The sequence below is a fragment of the Xenopus laevis genome, chromosome 4L (genome assembly GCF_017654675.1).
Source record: "Xenopus laevis strain J_2021 chromosome 4L, Xenopus_laevis_v10.1, whole genome shotgun sequence".
Classification (NCBI taxonomy): domain Eukaryota; kingdom Metazoa; phylum Chordata; class Amphibia; order Anura; family Pipidae; genus Xenopus; species Xenopus laevis.
The window spans coordinates 140,904,376-140,928,831 of record NC_054377.1 but is presented as its reverse complement, the minus strand read 5'-3'; the positions used below and the strand labels follow the sequence as shown (position 1 = coordinate 140,928,831).

The 24,456-nt window shown below is 42.3% G+C and overlaps 1 protein-coding gene across 1 annotated transcript; it reads left to right on the top strand.

Moving 5' to 3' along the window:
* The first annotated feature begins 920 nt into the window (after positions 1-920).
* gxylt2.L (glucoside xylosyltransferase 2 L homeolog) lies at positions 921-24,208 on the top strand. The gene is made up of 7 exons (XM_018259170.2): positions 921-1,475; positions 7,278-7,461; positions 8,414-8,545; positions 14,473-14,724; positions 20,813-20,936; positions 23,265-23,437; positions 24,012-24,208. The coding sequence occupies exons 1-7, from the start codon at positions 1,231-1,233 to the stop codon at positions 24,186-24,188; spliced, it is 1,287 nt and encodes a 428-aa protein (XP_018114659.1). The 5' UTR covers positions 921-1,230; the 3' UTR covers positions 24,189-24,208.
* Positions 24,209-24,456: the final 248 nt, after the last annotated feature.

Here is a 24,456-nt window from a genome sequence, read left to right as displayed (position 1 = left end):
TTAAGTGGCGAAAGGACCCAAAGTCACAAAAACAGCCAAAATTGAAGTCCTGAAGTGGCGAAAAGACCCAAAGTCCCGAAAGCAGCTGAAATTTAAGTCCTGAAGGGCTGCTGTCTGTGTGGTCTTTTAAATGTGGTGTGAAGTGAACAGGGGCTGGGGTGGGGCTTGAGTGGGCGGGGCTCAGGGGGCCCCGAAAATTTTGTTGTACAGGGCCCCATGATTTCGAATGGCTGCTCTGGGGTCAGGGCACACAAGCAGATTCAGGCAGATTAGTCCCCTGGTGACAAATCTCCTCTTCTTCGGGACGACTAATCTCCCCGAACTGCCTCCCCACTGGCTAAAATGTAAATCGCTGGCAGGATGGCACTCAGAGGAATTTGTTTTCCGAAGTCGCCCGAAGTTTCCTCGCGAGGCAATAGGGTTGCCACCTTTTAAAATAAACTTTACCGGCAGGTGGAGGGGAGGTCTTAAAGGGGTGGGGCCGTGACGTCAAAGGGGGCGGGCCGGAACGCGCCATTGGCTGACTGGATCATGATGTCAAAGGGGGCAGAGCCAAACGCGCGAATTTGGGAAGAAGCACAGGAAAAAAAGTAAGTTTGGAGCAGGCTGGGGGCAGGCCACGGGCTTTTTTTACGTGTATTACAAATTTACCGGCAGCTACATTGCCGGTAAATTTGTAATACCGGCCCCGGCCGGTGTTTTACCGGCTAGGCCGGTAAAATACCGGCCGGGTGGCAACACTACGAGGCAACTTCGGAAAACGAATCGCTCTGAGTGCCATCCTGCCGGCAATTTTAATACAAGCCCGCGGGAAGGCAGTTCGGGAAGATTAGTCGCCCTAAAGAAAAGTAGATTTGTCTTAAAATAGCTTTTGGCTAGATTTTTTTTTTTTTATAGTTCTTCGGCTGGTTTTGAAATGTAAACTTGGCAACCCTGTTTGTGAGAGTGAGTGGGAAATAAATGACACACAGCAGGAGGCATCACGGTTGTACAACTACAGGCTGCAGTCTCTTTGTCCCGGGGAGGATTGTGGGAGGTGTAGTTGTGTAACCGCTGGAGAGAGTGTCAGGTTGTTGAGATCACTGACTATTGAGGGGTCTCACAGCTCACGTTACGGCCCCTCCCCCCAGCTCTGACAATTGGATACGTGGAGCCGCCGCTGCTGGAGCTGAAAGTGCGCCCGGAGGAGGGAGGCCGGGATGAGCCTGGGACTCGGGAAGAGGCGACACAATGCGGTTCCGCTGGAAGCTCCTCGGGAGTCTCCTGTGTCTCTCGGGGCTGCTGCTTCTTCTCTACCGGCTCCTCAGCACCGCGCAGCCTCCCCCGGGCTCCACCTCCAGCCAGGGAAGCCCCCCACTTATTATCACCCCAAATATTAGCGGCTCCCCCGCCGCCGGCTACTTCAGGGCGCTGCACGATCACATGACCCGCCGCAGGGACAAGAAGAAGGAGGAGGAGAACTGGACAAAAGTCAGGTAAGGGAATTCCACTAGTGTTTGTCATCAGCTGCCAAACGAATGTTATCAGAAACTACAACTCCCAGCATCCCCCTTAAGCTGTAGCAACCTTCCAAAAAAAAAAAATCACCATTATATCAACTCTGTATAACTTGAATAAGTGACAGCTCTCGCCCCCTCCAGGGGTTCTGCAGCAGCCGCTGCCTCCTCTAACAACTGTCACATCTGCCCTAGGAGATTCCTGCAAAGAGCTGAAATACTGACACTTGTATTAAAGGGAAAGGAACCCTGATTTAAAAGTGGGATTTAAAGGGGTTGTTCACTTTGAGTTTAACTTTTAGGACAGAGACACACGCACATCTTTTTCAGGGCGACTAATCTCCCCAAACTGCCTCCCACAGGCTACATTCTAAATCGCCGGTGGGATGACACTCGGAGCCAGGGTCGGACTGGCCTGACGGGACACCGCGGAAAAACTAGAGATGCAACGAATCCGCTATTTGGGATTTGGCCGAATCCTTGGTGAAAGATTCGGCCGAATACCGAACTGAATCTGAATCCTAATTTGCATAAGCAAATTAGGGGCAGGAAAAGAAAAAGTGGAAAAAATTCTTTTGTGATGTAAAGTCACATGTTTTCCCTACCCACCCCTAATTTACAAATGCAAATTAGGATTCAGATTCGGTTCGGCCAGGCACAAGGATTCGGCCGAATCCTGCTGAAATTGTTTACCTTTGAGTTAACTTTTAGTATGAAGATGAGTTGGTTGTACAAAGTGGCCGTATATATGTAATAAACGGTGCAAAGTTTGCCCAGTTCTATTAACCAATTTGTGAAATGTTCTCAAAGACCTTACCATAAATGCTACATGCTGATTGGTTGCTATGGATTACTAAACCAGAAGCAGACTTTGTACTGCACCATTTAAGGGGTTGATTACCTTTAAATTAACGTTTTGTATGATGTAGAGAGTGATATTCCGATACAATTTGCAATTGGTTTTAATTTTTTATAATTTGTGTTTTTTTTTAAGTTTTTTAGCTTCTTATTCAGCAGCTCTCCAGTTTGCAATTTCAGCAATCTGGTTGCTAGGGTCCAAATTCCCCTAGCAACCATGCATTGATTTGAATAAGAGACTGGAATATGAATAGGAGAGGCCTGAATAGAAAGATGAGTAATACAAGTAACAATAACAATACATCTATAGCCTTACACAGCTTTTAGATGGGATCAGTGACCCCCATTTGAAAGCTGGAAGAAGAAGACAACAGATTATTAAAAAAACTCTAAAAAAAACAATTAATAATGAAGATCATGCAATTGAAAAGTTACTTAGAATTGGCCAGTCTATATCTGACTAAAATTAACTTAAAGATGAACCACCTCTTTAATATTTTCAACATCTGTAGGACTACAGGTAACCCTAAAGGTGGCCATAGATGCAAAGATCCGCTCGTTTGGCGATGTTGCCAAACGAGCAGATCTTTCCCCAATATGATATTAACAGGCATGGCTATATCGGTGGTAATCTGATTGTTCGGCCGTATGGCCGAACGATCAGATTACGATGTGCCATGGGCTCCGGCGGGATCGGTCGGGTCAAAATCAAACCGGAACGATCGACCAAACGACCGATCTCCGCCGGACGAAAGATGTTGGCACACGCCACACACAATACGAAAATCGTACAAATCGGATCTGTGTGTCTATGTATGGAGTAGTGATGTGCGTGTCGCCGATACCCATGGGTCGGGCAGGTTCGGGCCAACCTCGCACCCCCATTTTTGGGTCGCGACCTTACACTGCCGGCTTCAGACTTCCGGCTTCCGCTTTTACAGACGCGCGCCTGTTCGCCCTCCCTCTTTTCTGACATCGGTGGGGCAGGTCGGCGCGGGTCTATAAAAGCAAGGGGGAAGGCGTGCGGGTGGAGAGCGTGCAGGTTCGGGTGCAGGTCGGGTTTTACACATCACTAGTATTGAGAATCGTCAAGGGTGTCAAAATTCGCTTTTGCGAATTTCACGAGGGGAAATTCACAAATTTTTCGGCAAAGCAAAACAGGACAAATTCACCCATCAATATTACAATGAAAAAGGATTATTTGGAGTCCATGGGAGATAGCTTTTCCGTAATTCAGAGCTTTCTGGATAACAGGTTTCCGGATAATGGATCACATACCTATCTCACAAGACAACTACATGGCCAACATGCACCTCGGGGGGCAGAGCTTTTTCAATACAGTGACATTAGGGCCCATAAGCTTTAGTGGGTCCCACTGTGCTTCATATGGAATTATACAGTAATCTTCTGATATATTGTCGAAATAAAACGGTTTCCACTAGTGTGTGCTTTTAGTTTTCTATTTTACTCTTTTGTTAAAAAAAAAGAAAGAATAACTATAATAAAAGGAAGATGTGGGGGTGAGAGATTCCACCTAAGCCCTATACAATAAATTGAGATGAATATAAGGTGTATAAAAGCGTATATAAAATAATAGTCGGCTCCTGAAGCGGAATTCTCTTCTCTCCCGTGGATGACACTTGATAAACAGCCTGTCTGAGCAGACGTGAGCCCAGAGAAAAAACGCTTTCTATAACAGTAATTGATTGAACTGCCACAGGGAAAATGGATACAAATGTGCTTTTTGATTTTCTTATTCCCGCTTGGTAATGGTTAGGATAAAAGAACGCCGCACGAAATTGGAGGGGATTATAGATCTTTTTTTGCCGGGAGAACTCCTTCTTCCTCTGCAGGTAGAGCGTCCGACGTGACCTCATCAATCACATTCACTTGCAATGGATAAGCGGCCACTTCTGCGCCCGCCGAGATGCGGGGAGTCTGCGGCTTATATGCGGTCGCATGTATTAGACTGCTGAGCCATGTGGGGTTCTACTCCCTGCCTTTGTGTGACCATCAGCTCCCAATTTAAAGTGGGTATGTCTTTCTACTCCAAAGCACCAAGCCACAAACCTTTCCTAAATTTGGTGATTTTGGTGACATTTCCGAAAATCACCTCAAAGCTTCCACCTTGTAGCATATTAGGTACCAAAATAAAACACCCGAAATATCAACTACTGGGGTCCGCTGAACAGTTTTATGTCCAATATGTAAAGGTTTACCTAAGCACGTGGCATATAGGCAGGCACGTTTCAGGGGCTGCTGCCGCCTGAGGCAGCAGCCCCAATGCCGCCCCTCCTCCTGCTCCGCTCTTCTAACTACCAGCGTCGGAGCGGGTGGAGGAGGGGCCACATCGCTAGTGCAGTGAGCGCTATTGCGCTCGCTGCGCTAGAAGAGCCGAATTTCCGTTTTAAAAAACGGAAATTCAGCTCTTAAAGTTACCAGAGGTGGCTTTTTGCCGCCCCTGGTAACTGGCCGCTCCGTGCTGCCTGAGGCAAGATTCTCACCTTGCCTCATGGCCGGAGCGGCCCTGCATATAGGGGCCCCAAAATGAAGACCCCCCCCCACATGGTCTTCTTCACATGGTACAAGACAGATATTATTTTCAATAGCAATTATATTTGCAAATAACCCTTAACAAAGTGTCATGAATGTACATTGGAAAGCCGCAAAAAAAACCTGCTTTTGGGTGGACACTTACCCTTTAAACATAAGAGCGGGGTTATTATGCCCATAAAACATCCGGGATAATGGAGGACTCTCCACTTTTTACTTTGTTTCTTATTATCTAAAAAGAATAGACAAGCCGGCAGGGAAGAATATGGATTTTAGCATGAGAACAGCTCCATTCAATAATTCAGCGTATTATACTTAGAAGCCAGGATGTAAATACTAATTCGCATAAATGAGCACATTCATTATGGCTACGCCACAGAAGCTGGAATTTAATTAAGATCTGAGCTTTTAAATCTTTTATCGAAACAGTGGTAGGGGGATTGGTTTAACCCTTGTAGCCTTGATAAAGAATGTTTCCTGTTTTTTATGTTCTCTGTTGCTTTACATTTTTCCGAGCTTACTTCCCCTTAAAGTTCAACTTCAGATTTTTGCTTGTTGGATATCTGTAAACAGCAACCTACTACCAGTGCAAGGTCAAGCAGGCATTCAAGGCAAGGAGTTCTCAAGTACAAAGCGCAGAAAAACAAAGAACTGCTCTTACAGACAAACAGGTGGCTCTGCCTCAAGGCCAGGGTGTTATTGACCAAGGCTAGTTTAACAGAATCCATCCAATTTATCAGGGCTCATGGGGGGAATCTGCATACACAGAATTTCAGTACCATACCCCATGTCACCATTGGGTATAAATAGCGTTGAGGGTTCATAGAACTGGCTCGGTGCATTTTAATGACCACATAAAGGAAAACATGTTAGCTTTTTTATAGCTCTCTCTGGGAATATGGGGTAGGGTAACTAGTGCAGTTTTGGTTCCAGCAAGGACTGTTGAGATGTTAGAGCCCAGGCGGGTCCCTGCCAGTGTAACGGCATAAGGTTATGTAGTATGCACTACCTTTGGTTTAATTTGCTTAGACCCTGTGTGTTGAGGCTGGGGTAAGAAGGTAAGAAGTACTTGTTGGGGAGAGTGTTTTCCGGATGTGTGCGAGAACAGACCCCTCCGTTTTTTAAATCTGCACGTGTAACCATGGGAAACTGACTGGCAAAAAAAATATTTTGTGAAATGAGCGTATTTGGGGATTATATAAGTGAAGCAATGTTGTTGGTGAGCGCTAGTGTTGTGCGGGTCAGGGTTTTCCTGACCCGCACCCGACCCTAACCCTCCCTGCTCCAGCCCGCACCCATGCTTCCGGGGGCCTTTTATAGACCCGCGCCAACCCGCCCCGCCGATGATGTCACAAAAGGGTTGGAGCGAGCAGAGGCGAGACTATAAAACCTGAAGTTGGAAGCCGGCATTTGAAGGTGGCGGGTGGGGAGACCAGGATAAGTGCTCAACCCGCACCCACCCGCCAACCACGAGCAGCAGTGCGGGGTCGACACGAAACCCGTCAGTATCGGGTCGGCCCGCACATCACTAGTGAGCGCTATACCCCATTACAAAGTGCTCATTCCTCAGAACATATTTGTACATATGCCATAGGAAAAAAGTAATTGTAGTGTTCTGACACACTGCCAACCCCCTACTTCTGTGTAAACTACACCCCACTTTCAGGTCCGCAAATCAGTAAAAGTTACCGTATGCAGTGGTACTAGCAGGCGGGTGGATGGTAGGTGCAGTTCATGAGGACAGTTGCATACAGTCTGCAAATCAATTAAAACAGTGGGAGACGGAGCTGGAGAAATGTGCTGAATCAGTTGGGCAGAGGATTATTTGTATAATGCTGCTGTTTAAGGGATGACATACAGTAGCTCTAGGGCGAATCACAAAATAGCAGACAATTTTAGTTGCCCTTGAATCAGACTTATTGGATATTTCTTGCATTGTGCATTTCCTTTCTTTCGTCCTCTGGAGCTCTGGGAAAATATGTTTTTGTTTTTCTCTTTAAATGAAGGATTGGGGTGGGAAAAGGAGCAGCTTGTTCTCCAGCTCGCCTCTTTGGAAACCATGCCAATTGCCAGGGCCGTTACATGGAATGCCAGTGGACACTCAGCTCTGGCTAACATGAAATCCAAATGCCTTTGTGGTTGTTTAATAGGTTGTTGTTTAAGTTTTGTACAGATAGTTTCCATTATTCACTGAATGAAAGTAAACTTATAAAACCACAAAGGCCTGCAATTATTATGCAATCTGAGGCTCTTATGAGATGGAAAACAACATTAACACACCATTGAATTGCATGATTATACTGTAATTCTTGCCCTGGAAGATTCTGAGTTCATACACACCAATAATATATTTTATTATTCCCTCTGCAGAGCTCCCCAGCAAAAGCCAAAAACCCCCACGCCTGAGGAATGGATGCATCTCGCTGTTGTTGCCTGTGGGGATCGCGTGGAGGAAACCGTAACCATGTTGAAATCGGCGGTGCTTTTTAGCTTTAAAAAAATAAAGTTCCACATCTTTGCAGAGGATTCTTTGAAATCAGATTTTCAAAAGAAGGTAAGTGACGGGCTTGTCAATGTATTTTTTGACTGCGGCTGTGGGATAGCAGGTATAGTAGGGAGAGATGGTGCCTATAGTAACAGTGGATAATAGTCTCTGGGAAGGGAGTGTGACTGTGGGATAGCAGGTATAGTAGGGAGAGATGGTGCCTATAGTAACAGTGGGATAATAGTCTCTGGGAAGGGAGTGTGACTGTGGGATAGCAGGTATAGTAGGGAGAGATGGTGCCTATAGTAACAGTGGATAATAGTCTCTGGGAAGGGAGTGTGACTGTGGGATAGCAGGTATAGTAGGGAGAGATGGTGTCTATAGTAACAGTGGGATAATAGTCTCTGGGAAGGGAGTGTGACTGTGGGATAGCAGGTATAGTAGGGAGAGATGGTGCCTATAGTAACTGGGATTATAGTCTCTGGGAAGGGAGTGTGACTGTGGGATAGCAGGTATAGTAGGGAGAGATGGTGCCTATAGTAACAGTGGAAAATAGTCTCTGGGAAGGGATTGTGGCTGTGGGATAGCAGGTATAGTAGGGAGAGATGGTGCCTATAGTAACAGTGGATAATAGTCTCTGGGAAGGGAGTGTGACTGTGGGATAGCAGGTATAGTAGGGAGAGATGGTGCCTATAGTAACAGTGGATAATAGTCTCTGGGAAGGGAGTGTGACTGTGGGATACTGGTATAGTAGGGAGAGATGGTGCCTATAGTAACAGTGGATAATAGTCTCTGGGAAGGGAGTGTGACTGTGGGATACAGGTATAGTAGGGAGAGATGGTGCCTATAGTAACAGTGGGATAATAGTCTCTGGGAAGGGAGTGTGACTGTGGGATACAGGTATAGTAGGGAGAGATTGTACATTTAGTAGCTGTGGGGATTGTCGCCCCTTTGCCAAGTTAAAACATAACATGACACTACAGTGGCTCATCATATAAACTCCCTCTTTCATCACCTGCAGCTTGAGAAATGGCCCCGGCAGATCTCCAGAAAGATCGAATACAAGATTTACCCCATTACATTCCCAGTAGGAAACGCCCAGGAGTGGAAGAAACTGTTCAAGCCGTGTGCAGCTCAGCGTCTCTTCCTCCCGGTAAGATTCCATGTGGTTCCCATTTGTTTCTCACGTCTTTGCCAAGATCTGATCATATTAAATATGTGGAAATCGGGTGCTTTGATCTGTGGAATTGCTCATTTTGCACAAGGCTTGAGTTCCCCCAGCTAGGAATGTATCTTTCAATCTGTTTAGGACCACATTTGGATTTTCTTTCCTTCTTTTTTCCCCTTGGTTTTGCAACTGAGAGATATGAATTTATAATAATCATTATTCTGTACTTTGGAGAGAAATATGGCCTTACATGTATTTTCATTGGGTGCAGATAGGGGCATGCCCGTTGGGATTTGCACAAACTGGGGCCTCCCATTACATATACAGGTATGGGACCTGTTATCCAGAATGCTCGGGACCTGGGGTTTTCCAGATAACGGATCTTTCCGTAATTTTGGGTCTTCATGCCGTAAGTCTACTAGAAATTCATTTAAACATTAAATAAACCCAATAGGCTGGTTTTGCTTCTAATAAGGATTAATTATATCTTATTTGGGATCAAGTACAAGCTACTGTTTTATTACTACAGAGAAAAAGGAAATAATTTTTAAAAATTTGGATTATTTGGAAAAATGGAGTCTATGGGAGACTTTTCCGTAATTCGGAGCTTTCTGGATATCGTGTTTCCGGATAAGGGATCCTATACCTGTAACAGGTTTAAGGAAGACTAATACCCAACCTACCCAATGCATATGATTAAGGGAGTGTTTGCCGAAACGCGTAAGGCGATGTTGTTAACCCTATTGTTGCAATAAACTTCTCCTTATGTTTGCCGCCTGATCTAATTGCTCATTGGACTTACCCAACCTACAGCCTTTCACTTTTTGTTCCCATATGTAGACTGTAAAAGTGTAAATGCTACTCATACACTATATGGCCAAAAGTATCGGGACATCTGCTGTCCAACATCTCATTCCCCAAACAATTGGATTAAAAAGGTGGCTCACCTTAAATTCACTTTTAGTTACAGAATGGCCTATTCTAGGCAAATTTTCAATTGGTCTTCTTTACTTGTTATAGCTTTTTTTAAGCATTTGCCTTTTTCTTTTGACTCTGTAGCTTTCAAATGGGGGTCACTGACCCCATGTAAAAGCTAAATGCTCTGTAAGGTTACACTTTCATAATTATTACTATTTTTTTATTGTTCATCTTTCTAATCTGGCCTTCTATTTATATTCCAGTCTCTTATTCAACTCAATATGTGGTTGCTAGGGTAATTTGGACCATAGAGACCGGATTACAGACATTGCAATTGTAGAGCTGCTGAATTAAAATCTAAATAACTCAAAAAACACAAATAATAAAAAATGAAAACCAACTGCAAATTGTCTTAGAACCATTGTCTACATTATACTAGAAGTTAACTTAAAGGCGAGCAACCCCTTTATAACCTTTGCATTAACTTTTAGTATGATGTAGTGATATTCTGAGACAATTTGCAATTTTTCATTAATTGTGGTTGTTGAGTTATTTTGCTTCTTATTCAGCAGCTCTCCAGTTTGCAATATCGGCAGTCTGGTTGCTAAGGTCCAAATTACCCTAGCAACCATGCATTGATTTGAATAAGAGACTGGGATATGAATAGGAGAGGCCTGAATAGAAAGATGAGAAATAAAAAGTAGCAACAACAATGAATGTGTAGCCTTACAGAGCATTTGTTTTGGAGATGGGGTCAGAAGAAGAAGGCAAATAAATAAAAAACTATAAAAAAGAATAGCCAATTGAAAAGTTGCTTACAATTAGCCATTCTATAACATACTAAAAGTTAATGTAAAAGTGTACTACCCCTTTAAGCTTTTTAATGTTAATTAGCTGAATTTCAAATTGCTTTGGCCATTACAAACAGAGCACTTGGTACTCTGGTTACTCATTAGGAATAAAACGAAAACAGCTTACGAGCAAAAGAACAAATTCAAGGAAAGTGGAAAATCTGCGTCCTTTGGGAATAATGAAGCGCTAAGTGGAATTGCTGGTGCTGGGCTAGTTGGTATATCAGAGCTGTTTGGTAATCAGATTACACATAATTATGTATTACATTAAATTGTTTTGCTAAACATGGCAGCCCTGAGGTTTAAGGCACACAGGCCAATTGCAGATTTTGTAGGACTAATTTGCAGTGATATTTTACTCTTATTATTAAGTGAGCGTGAGAGAGAGAAATAGAGAGCGGTATATGGCACATTTGCACTTTTCAAGGTGTTAAGTACCTGAAATTAACATAATTAGAAAACACTTAATTTATGAGCTGGGTTAATGATGTAACAATATTACTGTATGTTAATGGCATCCCTTGCTAATTATTTATCCCAGGTTTAGACAGGAGAATATCAATACAGAAACATCTGTGCAAAGGTATAGCCGCTCTAAGTATAGGCAATATCTAGAACGGATTTGGGTCATATCCATAAAATGACCGATTAACGTCTTCTAATGAACCAGATTGGTTCATTTACTAAATTAGATAAGTAGGTTTAATTCACTGAAAACTTTCCTTGCTGAGTGTTCTAATTTTTTTTCCCTATTACTTGGAACTTCCCATTAGCACAGAGGGGCATGTTTATAGCTTTATGCATTTCATTGTATGCCCCAAAAATGTGTAAAACTTGACATCAAATTTAATACTAGGGATGCACCACATGCACTATTTGGGATTCAGTTGAATCTCTGAATCCTTCGTGAAAGATTCGGCTGCATACCAAATCCTAATTTGCATAGCTGGGTGGGAAAGGAAAAAGTGGGATGTTTGTGATGAAAAGTCATAGCACCGTAGTCATTGTAGCACACTGGAATCTGGTAATTTTGCTCAAAAAGTAATTTATTGTCTCCATGAGTTTCAATCCTTCCTAAGGGCTCTTACTGACGAGTGGTTGAAGCTGCGCTCCCCTGCATTCCGTTTTTCTGCGTTCAGCCGCAGGGGAGCGCAGGAATAGACGCATTACATTTTTTCCAATGGGGCTGTACCCACACAGGCGCGTGTAAGAGCCAAACGCAGGTTGAGACGCAACATGCTGCATTTTTCCTGCGTTCGGCGCCTACACGCGCCTGCGCCTGAGTACAGCCCCATTGAAAAAAGTTAAATGCGTCTATTCCTGCGCTCCCCTGCGGCTGAACACAGAAAAACGGAACGCAGGGGATCTCCGCTTCAATCGCTCGTCAGTAAGAGCCCTTATAGTTTCATTATTTGAGTCCCGTGTTCATTGATAAGAAATTGTGTACTGCTGTCCCAACCCAAAACAAATATTATCAAGCAGTGTAAGAGAAAACAATATGATACCTTCAGTGAAATCTGAGACGCTAGAGGGTACCTTCATTTTCTGATTTTCCAAAATTGCAGAAATTGGTGCCCGCACTCAGAGACTCCACTGATTCAGTATCCTTGGAAAAAAAAGAGAAGAAATGTTAACACATATGTATGTGTTTCTTTTACACTGCTTGATATGTCTACTTTGAGCCAATAAATCAATTTTTTGAGCAAAATTACCAGATTCGAGTGTGCTACAGTGACTACGGTGCTTGGATTTAATTTTGACCCTAGGCAGGTCTGGGTCACTATACTGTTTTTGCACCTGGTAGAGCACTCTATTTTTGAGTGGAACTGTGATTTAAAGTTATGTGATTTCCCTTCTGATCCCAAATTTACATATGCAAATTAAGATTTGGTTCGGCCAGGGACAAGGATTTGGCCAAATCCAAATACTGCTGAAAAAGGCAGAAACCTGGATTGGGTGCACCCCTATTAAATACCTATTAAGGCTTGGCCAAGCTTCTCTTCTGGCATTATTTCCATTATATAAAGACTCAAATATTGCAATATATGGACAAACAATCCCTGTTTTGTTTAAAGGCAAAGACATTTTTCAGTAGCTGTGTATATATATATATATATATATATATATATATATATATATATATATATATATATATATATAATTCGGACAAAGAAAACCAGCACCAAGGGACTTGAAGTGAGCAAAAACTGTATTAAAGCATATGCTTTAATACAGTTTTTGCTCACTTCAAGTCCCTTGGTGCTGGTTTTCTTTGTCCGAATTGTATACTAATTTATTCCGTGCACAGGGGCAGCCATTAAGAGGCTTACCTGACATGTGGTGCTGTCTACCAGGAAAATTTATATATATATATATATATATATATATATATATATATATATATATATATATATATATATATATATATATATATATATATATATATATATATATATATATAAATTAGTGGTGAGCACAACTTTTCCGTGTTTGTTATAGTTATACAGGAGCAGTGACCAGCTCCATGTTGTAGCTCCCACCCTTCCCAGCTATAGTCAGGTGATCCCACTGGTGGCCAATAAAAGGGCAGCCAAGTTTGGGAGTTTTACTTTGAAAGCAGCAAGTAAGTTGCAGGTAAAACTTAGTCCCTTTGTAAAATGTATAATGAAACAATAGAATTCTTAATAAATCAGATGAAAATTGAGCATAGGACTGGCCAGATATGGGATGACTTTGACGTAGTTGGCCAGTTTAAATATATTGCAATATATGGACAAACAATCCCTGTTTTGTTTAAAGGGTAAGGCATTTTTCAGTAGCTGTATGCACAAAATGTCTCAATGTCTTAAATATATTGATAATGGGTTGAGTGCAGAGGACTCTTGTATTTGACTATATGTATTTTGTGTTCACAGTCTCATTGCAACCCCGCCTAATGGTTTTAAAAATTAGTGGTGAGCACAAAGTTTCCTTGCATGTGGGTTTGATCAATGCACATTCCCTGGTCCCCTGTTTCACTAGTCATTTGGGGGGTTATTTACTAAATCTCAAATTTTTCTGATCAAGCTTTTTTTTGTGGGAAAAAAACGCGAGTTCTTTTGAGATCTATTATACCCCAATGCTGCAAAACGCCTGAATCTGAAAATCCGTCATCTCAGACCTGTTATCGTGGTTTGCGCTTGGTTTATCCTGAAATTCTGAAAAATTCTGGGTTTTCTGGCAAAAACCCCAAAAAATTGAGCAATTTGTTGAAAAAAGTCAGAAAAAACTGGACGATTTGGGTTGTCGTCAATTTTATCGGGTTTTTTTCCCCAATTAATTTGAGTTTTTAAATGAATAAATAAGGTCAAATCGGGCATGGGATTTTGGTTGTGTTTTTTTTTTTATCAATATTATGAAATAAATTCAGATTTTAGTAAATAACTCCCTTAGTATGTATTCAAGTGCATGTATTTCTGAAAACAGGGTTTTTTTTATTTACAAACTGATTTTATTTACAAACTGATGCTCCTCACCGATACCCTCACTGACCTATAACACAAAGCTGCCAGTATGTTATTTAATTAACAAATTAAGCAGAGGCACATTTGCAGAATAAACCCCTATTTTCTGGGCCGTTCCTTGTTACGGTTGTACTAGTTCCTTTCAATAAATAATAACCGTCACCGCATCTGCAGCTCGTATAATCCGCATGTCGTTAAGCACATGCTGTAAATTGCCGCCGCTCTAGCGAGGGGCACGCCATTACCCGAGGCAGGAGAGCGGAGTTCTGAGATGGATGTTGCCTATAGGTCCCATCATTATAAAGCAGAAAGGGGAAGAAGTGATATCACTCTCTAATAACTAGTTATTGCTCCTGTTTTATTTCTCACCAGTGCCGCTCATGAAAGTGTATGGAAGGAGGCAATAATACGGCAGCGATGCGAGCGTTTCCCTACGAAATCCCTCGGAGTATATTTATAACGATGCAGATTTTATTTATTAGGCTCTTAAGATATTATGTTACATTTGGAGGTGACATGTGTAATGTGAATATGGGAAACGTTCCGTTCCGAGGGTAATCCCTTAGTAACCAATGATACAGAGAACTTGCTGGCGTTTTTGCCTTCTGATTTACATTTCCTAATGTTTTACAACGTGCAGATGCTTTTGCGATACGTGGATTCCCTGCTGTATGTGGATACGGATGTTCTGTTCCTGAGGCCCCTGGACCACATCTGGGCTTTTCTGAGACGCTTTAATGACACCCAGCTGGCAGCCATGGCACCAGAGCACGAGATATCAAAGATCGGCTGGTACAGTCGTTTTGCCCGGCACCCGTTTTATGGGACGGCTGGGGTCAACTCTGGAGTGATGCTTATGAACCTTACTCGTATTCGCAACCAACAGTTCAAGGTAATTTTTTTTAAGAGTATTTTATGTTTGTCATGTAATAAAACTTCATTTAGTTTTAAAGGGGAAGTAAAGCCTATAATAGAATAAGGCTAGAAATGCTGTATTTTGTATACTAAAAATAAACATGAACTTACTGCACCACAAGCCTAATCAAACAAACGATTTATGCTTTCAAAGTTGGACACAGGGGGTCACAATCTTGTAACTTTGTTATATATCGTTGCAAGACCAAGACTGTGCACATGCTCAGTGAGGTCTGGGTTGCTTAGGGATCATCATAAATTATCAAAACAGCACAAGTCAAATAATATCTGCCAGAAGCCGATACAACAAGACTGATTAATAATCAGAATATACAGACTGCACTGGCTCCTGTGTTGTCATGTAATCTAATGTGGATTTTATAGTTTTTATAGTTTTTATATTGTTTAATACAAACTTTCTCCAACTCTGTAGAACCAGTGGCTGCAGCAAAATAATCCTCCAAATAGAATCCCAGTTTATCTGTTTAAATCTGGTTCCATGATCTTTGTCCCTGCAGCCGGAGTTGGAAACGGTAAAGGGGATGTAAAGGGGGTTAACTTTTATTTGTCCAGATTACCCTAGCAACCAAACATTGATATGAATAAGAGACTGGAATAGGAGAGGCCTGAATAGAAAGATGAATTATCAAAAGTAGCAGTTACAATACATGTGTAGCCTTACAGAGCATTTGTCAGTGACCTCCATTTGAAAGCTGTAAGAAATAATTAAAAAAATGATGTAGAAAATAAATAATGAAGACCAATTGAAAAATTGCGTAGAACTGGCCATTCTATAACGTGCTAAAAGTTAACGTGAATGTGAACCACCCCATTAACAGCGCAGTCCCAAATCATGGATGCAAAAAGTACGGATGCACCGAATCCAGGATTCGGTTCGGGATTCAGCCAGGATTCTGCCTTTTTCAGCAGGATTCGGCCGAATCCTTCTGCCTGGCCGAACCGAATCCTATTTTGCATATGCAAATTAGGGGCGGGAGGGAAATTGCGTGACTTTTTGTCACAAAACGAAGTAAAAAGTGTTTTCCCTTTCCCACCCCTAATTTACATATGCAAATTAGGATTTGGTTCGGTATTCGGCCGAATCTTTCGAGAAGTATTCGGGGGTTCGGCTGAATCTAAAATAGTGGATTCAATGCATCCCCAGCAAAAAAGGTAGGGGGCCTTGTGGATATTGGTGGATCAGGGGTGTGTCAGGGCATAAATGGGTGCACCAACAGTAGGGCCTAATTTGCAGACATGTTAACTCACCTGTATTTTTTTGGGAATTGCCCTGATGTTTGCCCCCTCACCTGATCAATAAAAGGTACATCATCAGCGGTCAGAAATATGCATTATCTGAAAAGCATAGAATTTCCACCTGAAATCCTCCAATATCTGCTTAAAGCAGTGCAGCAGGTAGTTCAGCAGGGGACAAGGCACAATTGGTATGGGGCTGGGGCAGAGTCGAGGATGGGACTGGCTGGGCTAAGATGCACCTGGATCAGCCCATATCACAATCTGCAAATTCTGCCCAATATTAGAACCAGCCAATATCGTTGGCTTTTATCTGCATGTGTATAGCCACCTTTCTGGGTGAAAGTTGAAAAACTTGAAAGCTTTTCTGCACAGAATAATGGTATTAAACGATAAAAGAACGCACTTCAGTAATGAACTCTGCCTTGAAAGTAAAAATACTGTGATGTGAATAATTGTAAATCAATGCGATGGGCCAGTTTGCTTGGAGTGATACTTATTATTTTATTACCTATTCCTGTAATAGGAAAAGCTTTTCTTTTAAAGTTTGGCCCATTATCTTAGCAGCCGTTTAAGCAGCGTTTCAGTGAGTTGTGATTAAAACCCGAGGCACGTGCCTGTTATCTCTTATGGTGTCTCTCCTTGTTCCATTATAGGTTAAGTGCTTTTTTTTGTTAAATACCAGAATAAAGCTTTTAGGGCAGAGACAGATGAGAAGATTTGGGGAGATTAGTCACACGACGAGAAATCGCCTCTTCTTTGGGCGACTAATGTCCCCGAACTGCCTGCCCGATAGCTAGAATCGAAATTACCAGCGGGATGGCACTGGGATCGCTTAGTTTTCCGACATCACCCATTATCCGGAAACCCTTTATCCAGAAAGCTCCAAATTACGGAATGGCTGATGTCTCCCATGAACTCCATTTTATCCAAATAATCCAAATTTTTAAAAATGATTACCTTTTTCTCTGTAATAATAAAACAGCAGCTTGTGCTTTGATCCCAACTAAGATATAATTAATCCTCATTGGAAGCAAAACCAGCCTATTGGGTTTATTTAATGTTTACATGATTTTCTAGTAGACTTAAGGTATGAAGATGCAAATTACTGAACAATCCGTTTTCCGGGAAAAACCCCAGATCCTAAGCATTCTGGATAACAGGTTCCATTCCATTCCATACCAACATATTCAGCAGTGCTGTACAGCAGAAGGGTACATGCATCAGACATACAAATCCTGACTGCTACAGAAGGTAAAGAGGGTCCTGGTCATTGGAAGACTTTTTAAGCATTTTGGGAGAAAACAAAATTGTTATACGATCAAACTGATTTGATCTATTGCAGAGTTAAAAGGGGCTGTTTACTTTTAGATTAACTTTTAGTATGATGTAGAGAGTGATATTCTGAAGCAATTGGCCATTGTTTTTTTATTATTTATGGTTTAGGAGTTATTTAGCTTTTTATTCAGCAGCTCTCCGGTTTGCAATTTCAGCAATCTGGTCGCTAGGGACCAAATTACCCTAGCAACCTTACATTTATTTGAATAAGAGATTGGAATTTGAATAGAGGGGAGCAATAACTACATTTGTAGGCTTATGGGCCATTTATTTTTTAGATGGGGTCAGTGACCTCCTCCTCCCTTCATTTGAAAGCTGAAAACAGTCAGAAGAGGAAGGCAAATGTTTCAAAAAGAAAAAATGAAGGACAATTGAAAAGTTGAATAGTTGAGAAAACCCTTCTCTTAGTATGTATAGAGAAGGAAAGCAACCGAATCAGTTTATTGATGAAAGATTAGCCAGAATAATGCAAGCTATAACATTATATTTATTCTGCAGAATGCTTTACCATACCTGAGTAAACAGCTCTAGAAGCTCTCTGTTTGTTTAGGATAGCAGCAGCCATATTAGCTTGTTGTGACATTACTTCCTGCCTGAGTCTCTCCGTGCTCACTCATAGCTCTGGGCTCAGATTACAGCAGGGAGGGGAGGAGGGATGGGAGAGGGAGAGGAGCAAACTGAGCATGCTCAAGCCCTAGCCCTGGAGGTTTATGCTGAAAACAGGAAGTCTGATACAGAAGCCCATGAGTACACAATAGAAGGAAAGAAATGCTGTGTTTCTTTTGACAGAGGACTCAGAGCAGCATTACTTTGAGGGTTTACTGGTGTATTTATATAGACCTTTCTGATAAGGCTTATTTACTTTTAGCCTTTCCTTCTCCTTTAAATTTGTACGCCTATTTCTCTGTAGTAACTGTTCCACAAGTAATTGATTTTGCAGGAAACAGGAAGGAGGTGAGATCCATGTCACTTCCTGTTTTCCATGAGAGGAGTTTACCCCAGTGAGCTGCCTTTTCACTGTATTGCCTGATGGCTGTTGAAAATAGTCCCCAACACACAGAACAACAATCTCCCAGCTGATCCCAAAGCTGACTGAATTATTCAGCCAACTCACTCTGTGTGTGACCAGCTTGAAAATCAGAAGAGAGAACCAAATAAAATATGAATGAGTTAGAAATTGGGGTGACAGTATCTCTTTACGGGATCAAACTGGAGTATAAAATTGGATGAAGATGAGGATTTGAGATGAAGTGAGGTGCAATAACCTGGTATCTGTACAAGCACATGTAATATTAACAGCATCCAGGGCCGGCGTTTGGCCATAACCTCACTGCAGTGCTGCATTACTGAGGCTGATGAAAATGAAATACCTTATTTGTTCAGTAATATCCCCTGGCTCCGTGGCTCACCCGTGTGTAACAAATCATATCTCACGCTGCTCGCTCTCAATTCTACAAATCTTTCCTTGGGACGCTCTTACCAGGGTACATTTTAGCCATAAGCAATGAATAACTGAACGACGAGCGCACGTTTTTACTTAGCTTTGCCCTGAGTGCGTGATTGGCCCTTTATCCTTAAATATCGCCTGAAACAATAGTCCCTGGAGGAGGGGGGGGGGTTGTTAGTTACCTTGTTATTATTATTTGCAGCTTTTTCCCCGATTTTTACAGCTCAAGCCGCAGTCCCGGATTGTTAGTGAAAAGTCCCGACTTTCTTTTTGATCTCCTGCACTGAACAGCTAGAAAAAGATACAAAGTTTCTAAAACTGAGACTTTTGGCAGAGAGCCCAGAATGGCAGGTGCACTTAGATACGTTTGTAACAGTTCTACCAATCCCAGCCTCCTCAGAAAGTAAGTTGTTAGTTAGTACCAGCTGCAGAGCTACAGCCTTGATAAGAAATAACAGATGTCGATTTAGAGAGATTTGCCCAGGGTCCAACAAACATGAAGGTTATTCTGTGTAATTTTGGGTTAAAGAAAGGGCTGGGCCTTTGACCCTCAGATTAGTGATGTGCGGGCCAACCCGATACCCGCGGGTCGGGTGGGTTCGGGTCGACCTCGCAGTGCTCCTCGCGGGTGGCCACCTTCAAATGCCGGCATCCGACTTCCGCATTTGGCTTTTATAGTGTTGAATCTGCTCATCCCGCCCCTTTTGTGATGTCATCGGTGGGGCGTCGCGTCTATAAAAGGACTCCCGGAAGCGGGTGCGTTCGGGCGCAGGTATTAGCAGGGTGGGTTCGAGTTGGGTGCGGGTCAGGGAAACACTGACCCGCACATCACTACCTCAGATGTTGTTTCTTGCCAGAAAAGTAAGGGGATGAGAATTACAAAAGTAATACTAGTAAATGGGGATGGGCGAATTTTTTCGTCTTGTTTCGCTGCAGAAATTACGCCCATAGTCTTGTATCGCGTTGCGCAACAAAAAAAAAGACGCATGTAAAAAAAATTCTTTTGATGCCCATAGACTTTAATGAGCGTAGGCGACATTTCGCCAACGGGTCAAATTCGCTCATCCCTACTAGTAAAGTTTGACATTTCTGCAGTAACATATGGGGTCATGTAACAAGGGCCCCAGTCCCTGAACTAGCCACTCAGCCCCACAGCATGATGGAACCTCCAGCAAATTTGTCAGTAGGTAGCAGGTGTTTTTCTTGGAATGCGGTGTTCTTCTTCCGCCATGCAAAGCTCTTTTTGTTATGATCAAATACCCGCAAATGCCTGCTTCCGACTTCCCCGTTCCGGTTTTATAGTGTCGAATCTGCTCGCCCCGCCTTTTTTGTGATGTCATCGGTGGGGCGGGTCTATAAAGGGACCCCCGGAAGCGGGTGCGGGCGGGCGCGGGTATTAGCAGGGCGGGTGCGGGTCAGGGTTACATCACTACCTCAGATGTTGTTTCTTGCCAGAAAAGTAAGGGGGATGAGAATTACAAAAGAAATACTAGTAAATGGGGACGGGTGAATGACGCCCACAGCGTTGCGCTACAAAAAAAAAGATGCGCGTCAAAAAAACTCTTTTGGCGCCCATAGACTTTAATGGGCTTCGGCGACATTTCACCCGCAGCGAATTTTTAACGAAACGGGTCAAATTCACTCATCCCTACTAGTAAAGTTTGACATTTCTGCAGTAACATACGGGGTCATGTAATACATGTGAATGTTTGTAAAGTACCGGCTCTAGTAACCAATAGCAACCAATAAAATGTGTGCTTCCAGGGGTGTACAAGGAGGGATATGAGCCAGCTTTTCCAAAAACTTTCCACCTGGGGCTGTGGCAGGCTTTCTGCTGCAGAGATGTGGACTTCCCAACAGTTCCAGCCAGGGATGAGGCCTCAATGCAGTTATACCTTCTGCTCCCTGGTTCTTAACCCCAGCATGTGGATGACAATTGAAGGCTTTTTTTTAAAAAAAAGAAAAGAGAATTTTTTTGTTTACTTTGCCATTCATCAATTTTTTTTTTATTTTGCTCTTGTTCCAGAATAACATGATCCCAGGTGGACTGACTTGGGAAGAAATGCTTCATCCTTTATATCAGAAATATAAGAACTATATCACATGGGGCGATCAGGATTTATTGAACATCATTTTTTACTTTAACCCAGGTAAGAAACACCATTATTTAAAATACAAAAAAAAAATAAGAGAAACATCAGAAAGCTTGGCTATGGATGGTGAGCTATGGCAATTGGGGAGATACAGTCGTATGAAAAAGTTTGGGAACCCCTTCCAGCCTTCATAATAATTTAACGCCACCTTTGACAAAAAAGATAACAGTGGTATGTCTTTCATTTCCCAGGAACTTCTGAGTACTGGGTGTTTTCTGAACAGAGATTTTTAGTGAAGCAGTATTCAGTTGTATGAAACAAAATCAAATGTGAAAAACGGCTGTGCAAAAATGTGGGTACCCTTGTAATTTTGCTAAATTGACTGCATGCAACTGCTCAATACTGATTACTGGCAACACCAAATTGGTTGTATTAGATTGTTAAGCCGGTGTGTCCAATCATGAGAAACCGTATTTAAGGTGGCCAATTGCAAGTTGTGCTTCTGTTTGACTCTCCTCTGAAGAGTGACAGCATGGGATCCTCAAAAGATCTGAAAACAAAGATTGTTCAGTATCATGGTTTATGGGAAGGCTACAAATAGTTATCTCAGAGGTTTAAACTGTAAGGAATGTAATCAGGAAAGGAAGGCCACAGGCACAGTTGCTGTAAAACCCAGGTCTGGCAGGCCAAGAAAAATACAGGAGCGGCATATGCAAAGGATTGTGAGAATGGTTACAGACAACCCAAAGATCACCTCCAAAGACCTGCAAGAACATCTTGATTCAGATGGTGTATCTGTACATCGTTCTACAATTCAGTGCAATTTGCAAAGAACATCTTTATGGCAGGGTGATAAGAAAGAAGCCCTTTTTGCACTCGCGCCACTAACAGTCGCTTGTTGTATGCAAAAGCTCATTTAGACAAGCCACAGTCATTTTGGAGGCAAAAATGGAGTTATTCAGTCATAACAAAAAGTGTTTTGCATGGCAGAAGAAAAACACCGCATTCCAAGAAAAACACCTGCTACCTACTGTCAAATTTGCTGGAGGTTCCATCATGCTGTGGGGCTGTGTGGCAAGTTCAGGGACTGGGGCCCTTGTTAAAGTCCGATGAATTGAACCCAATATCATCAAATTCTTCAGGATAATGTTCAAGCATCAGTCACAAAGTTGAAGTTACGCAGGGGTTGGATATTCCAACAAGACAATGACCCTAAACACACTTGGAAATCTACAAAGACATTTATACAGAGGGAGAAGTACAATATTCAGGAATGGCCGTCACAGTCCCCCGACTTGAATATCATGGAAAATCTATGGGATGATGTGAAGCAGACTGTCCATGCTCGGCAGCCATCAAATTTAACTGAACTGGAGAGATTCTGTATGGACGAATGGTCAAAAATACCACCATCCAGAATCCAGACACTCACCAAAGGCTATAGGAGGCGTCTAGAGGCTGTTACATTTGCAAAAGGAGTTCAACTAAGTATTGATGTAATATCTCTGTTGGGGTGCCCAAATTTATGCACCTGTCTAATTTTGTTATGATGCATATTGCATATTTTCTGTTAATCCAATAAACTTTATGTCACTGCTGAAATACTACTGTTTCCATAAAGCATGTTATATATATTAAAAGGAAGTTGCTACTTTGAAAGCTCAGCCAATGACAAACAAAACTGCAAAGAATTAAGAAGGGTTCCCAAACTCTTTCATATTTATACAGTCTTCTGTTATTTTATGGAGTGTACCAAGTGGTGTAGAATAGGGGGTTCTAACCTTTAGCTGTGCAGGGGCTGGGGGGAGGATCTAGAAAGACAAAATATTTCATTATTGACTGCTTTTATCCTCAACCTGGGGAATATAAATGTACAATGTTAACAAAATACAAATAATAATGTAATCATTTCAAACTGATCTACATTTCAGAGATTTTTCCCCAGTGATACCCACCCTAGTGTACGCTGACCTTAGGTCTGTGAAAAGAGTGGGTGTATTGGAGTGAAGTGATATCTTTTGGCATAGGTCTGTCAGAGGTTTGATTGTGGTTTGAAATAAAGAAGAAGCTCCTAGTTTTATCTATGAGGTCCATATTCAGAGCTGTGTGCAGGGCTAAAAATGAGGAGACTGTCCAGAGCCCTGAGTATAGGGGGACTTGCAAAGCAACTTTACTTTTGGGCCCCGATGCTAACCCCAATTCTCCTTATGCAGAGAATTATGCAGTGTTTTGGTTGGTCCAGGGCCCACAACTAAAGACAGCCTCTGTACTTATATTTTCATAAACCATGAATGAATTAATATTCTGAGTGCTACATTGCACCATATTGTAGTTAATACAATTAGACCATACAACCTGAGCATGTATTTATTATTGTCATTTCAGAGATGCTGTATGTTTTTCCCTGCCACTGGAATTACAGACCAGATCACTGTATGTACGGCAGTAACTGTAAAGCAGCAGAGGAAGAGGGAGTGTCCATTCTTCACGGCAATAGGGGAGTATACCGTGATGAAAAGCAGCCTGCCTTCAAGGCTTTCTATGAAGTCATACGTGATGTAAGTGGCTTTTCCTTTCTGTAGAAGTGTCGGCGATCTATAAATCAAAGGCAGGGACTTATATGAATGGGTTATTAGGGCTTATTTATGAACACAGTTGCCTATAAGTACCACCTCTAGTGTTGCCCACTTCGATGAAGTCAATGGAAGGCTGGCATGGGTATATACGATTTATATGGTGGGCCGTATCAGATGTGGATTGGCTCTGGGCGGGTTAAGGTCAGAAATGGGTTGACAAATAATTTCTCATAGTCAATTAGTACCATTCACTAGTGTATTGCTGGAAATCCTAACCAGTGTCAGACTGGGACACCAAGGGCCCACTCTCAGTACTATTTTTTTCCTCTCCTCACTCAACCTCTATTCTTCTAGTCTCGTTTCTTTACATACTATAATCTATTATTCCATCTATTTAGCCTCTTTGTTCTCATATAAATAAGTAATGGCCATGAAATAGACCAAATGTTTAGAAGCAGGAGGGCCCACTGACACCTGGGCCCACCGGGAGTTTTCCTGGTATCCCTGTGGGCGAGTCCGACACTGATCCTAACACATTGCTTTTCTCCCATTGCAGTACCCTTTTGACGACAATCTCTTCCAGTCAATGTATTTCCCCCTTCAGTCGAAGTTCCTAGAGAGCGTTCATACTTTGTGTGGCCGGATCCCCCAGGTGTTTCTCAAGCAGATTGAAAAGACCATGAAGATGATGTACGAGAGACGTGTTGTTGTCCACATAAGATCCCATGTATGACATCATTCCTTTGCCTTCATTGGCACAACTATAAACATTTTCTAATGGAGTATCAGAAATACGCCACGTGTCTCAATGAGCCTATTTGCACTCACAAGAGCCTCGGAAAAATGGCGTTGGCCACAACGACTATAACTTGATCCACAAGAGTTGATGGTTTAGAGCCAGACCGGAGTTGTTTGGACTATGAAGCTGAATCATGATAAAGGATATCCTTATAGTAGGCTATCATTTTATCTAGCAGGATAAGACATGGGAGTTTCTGAAT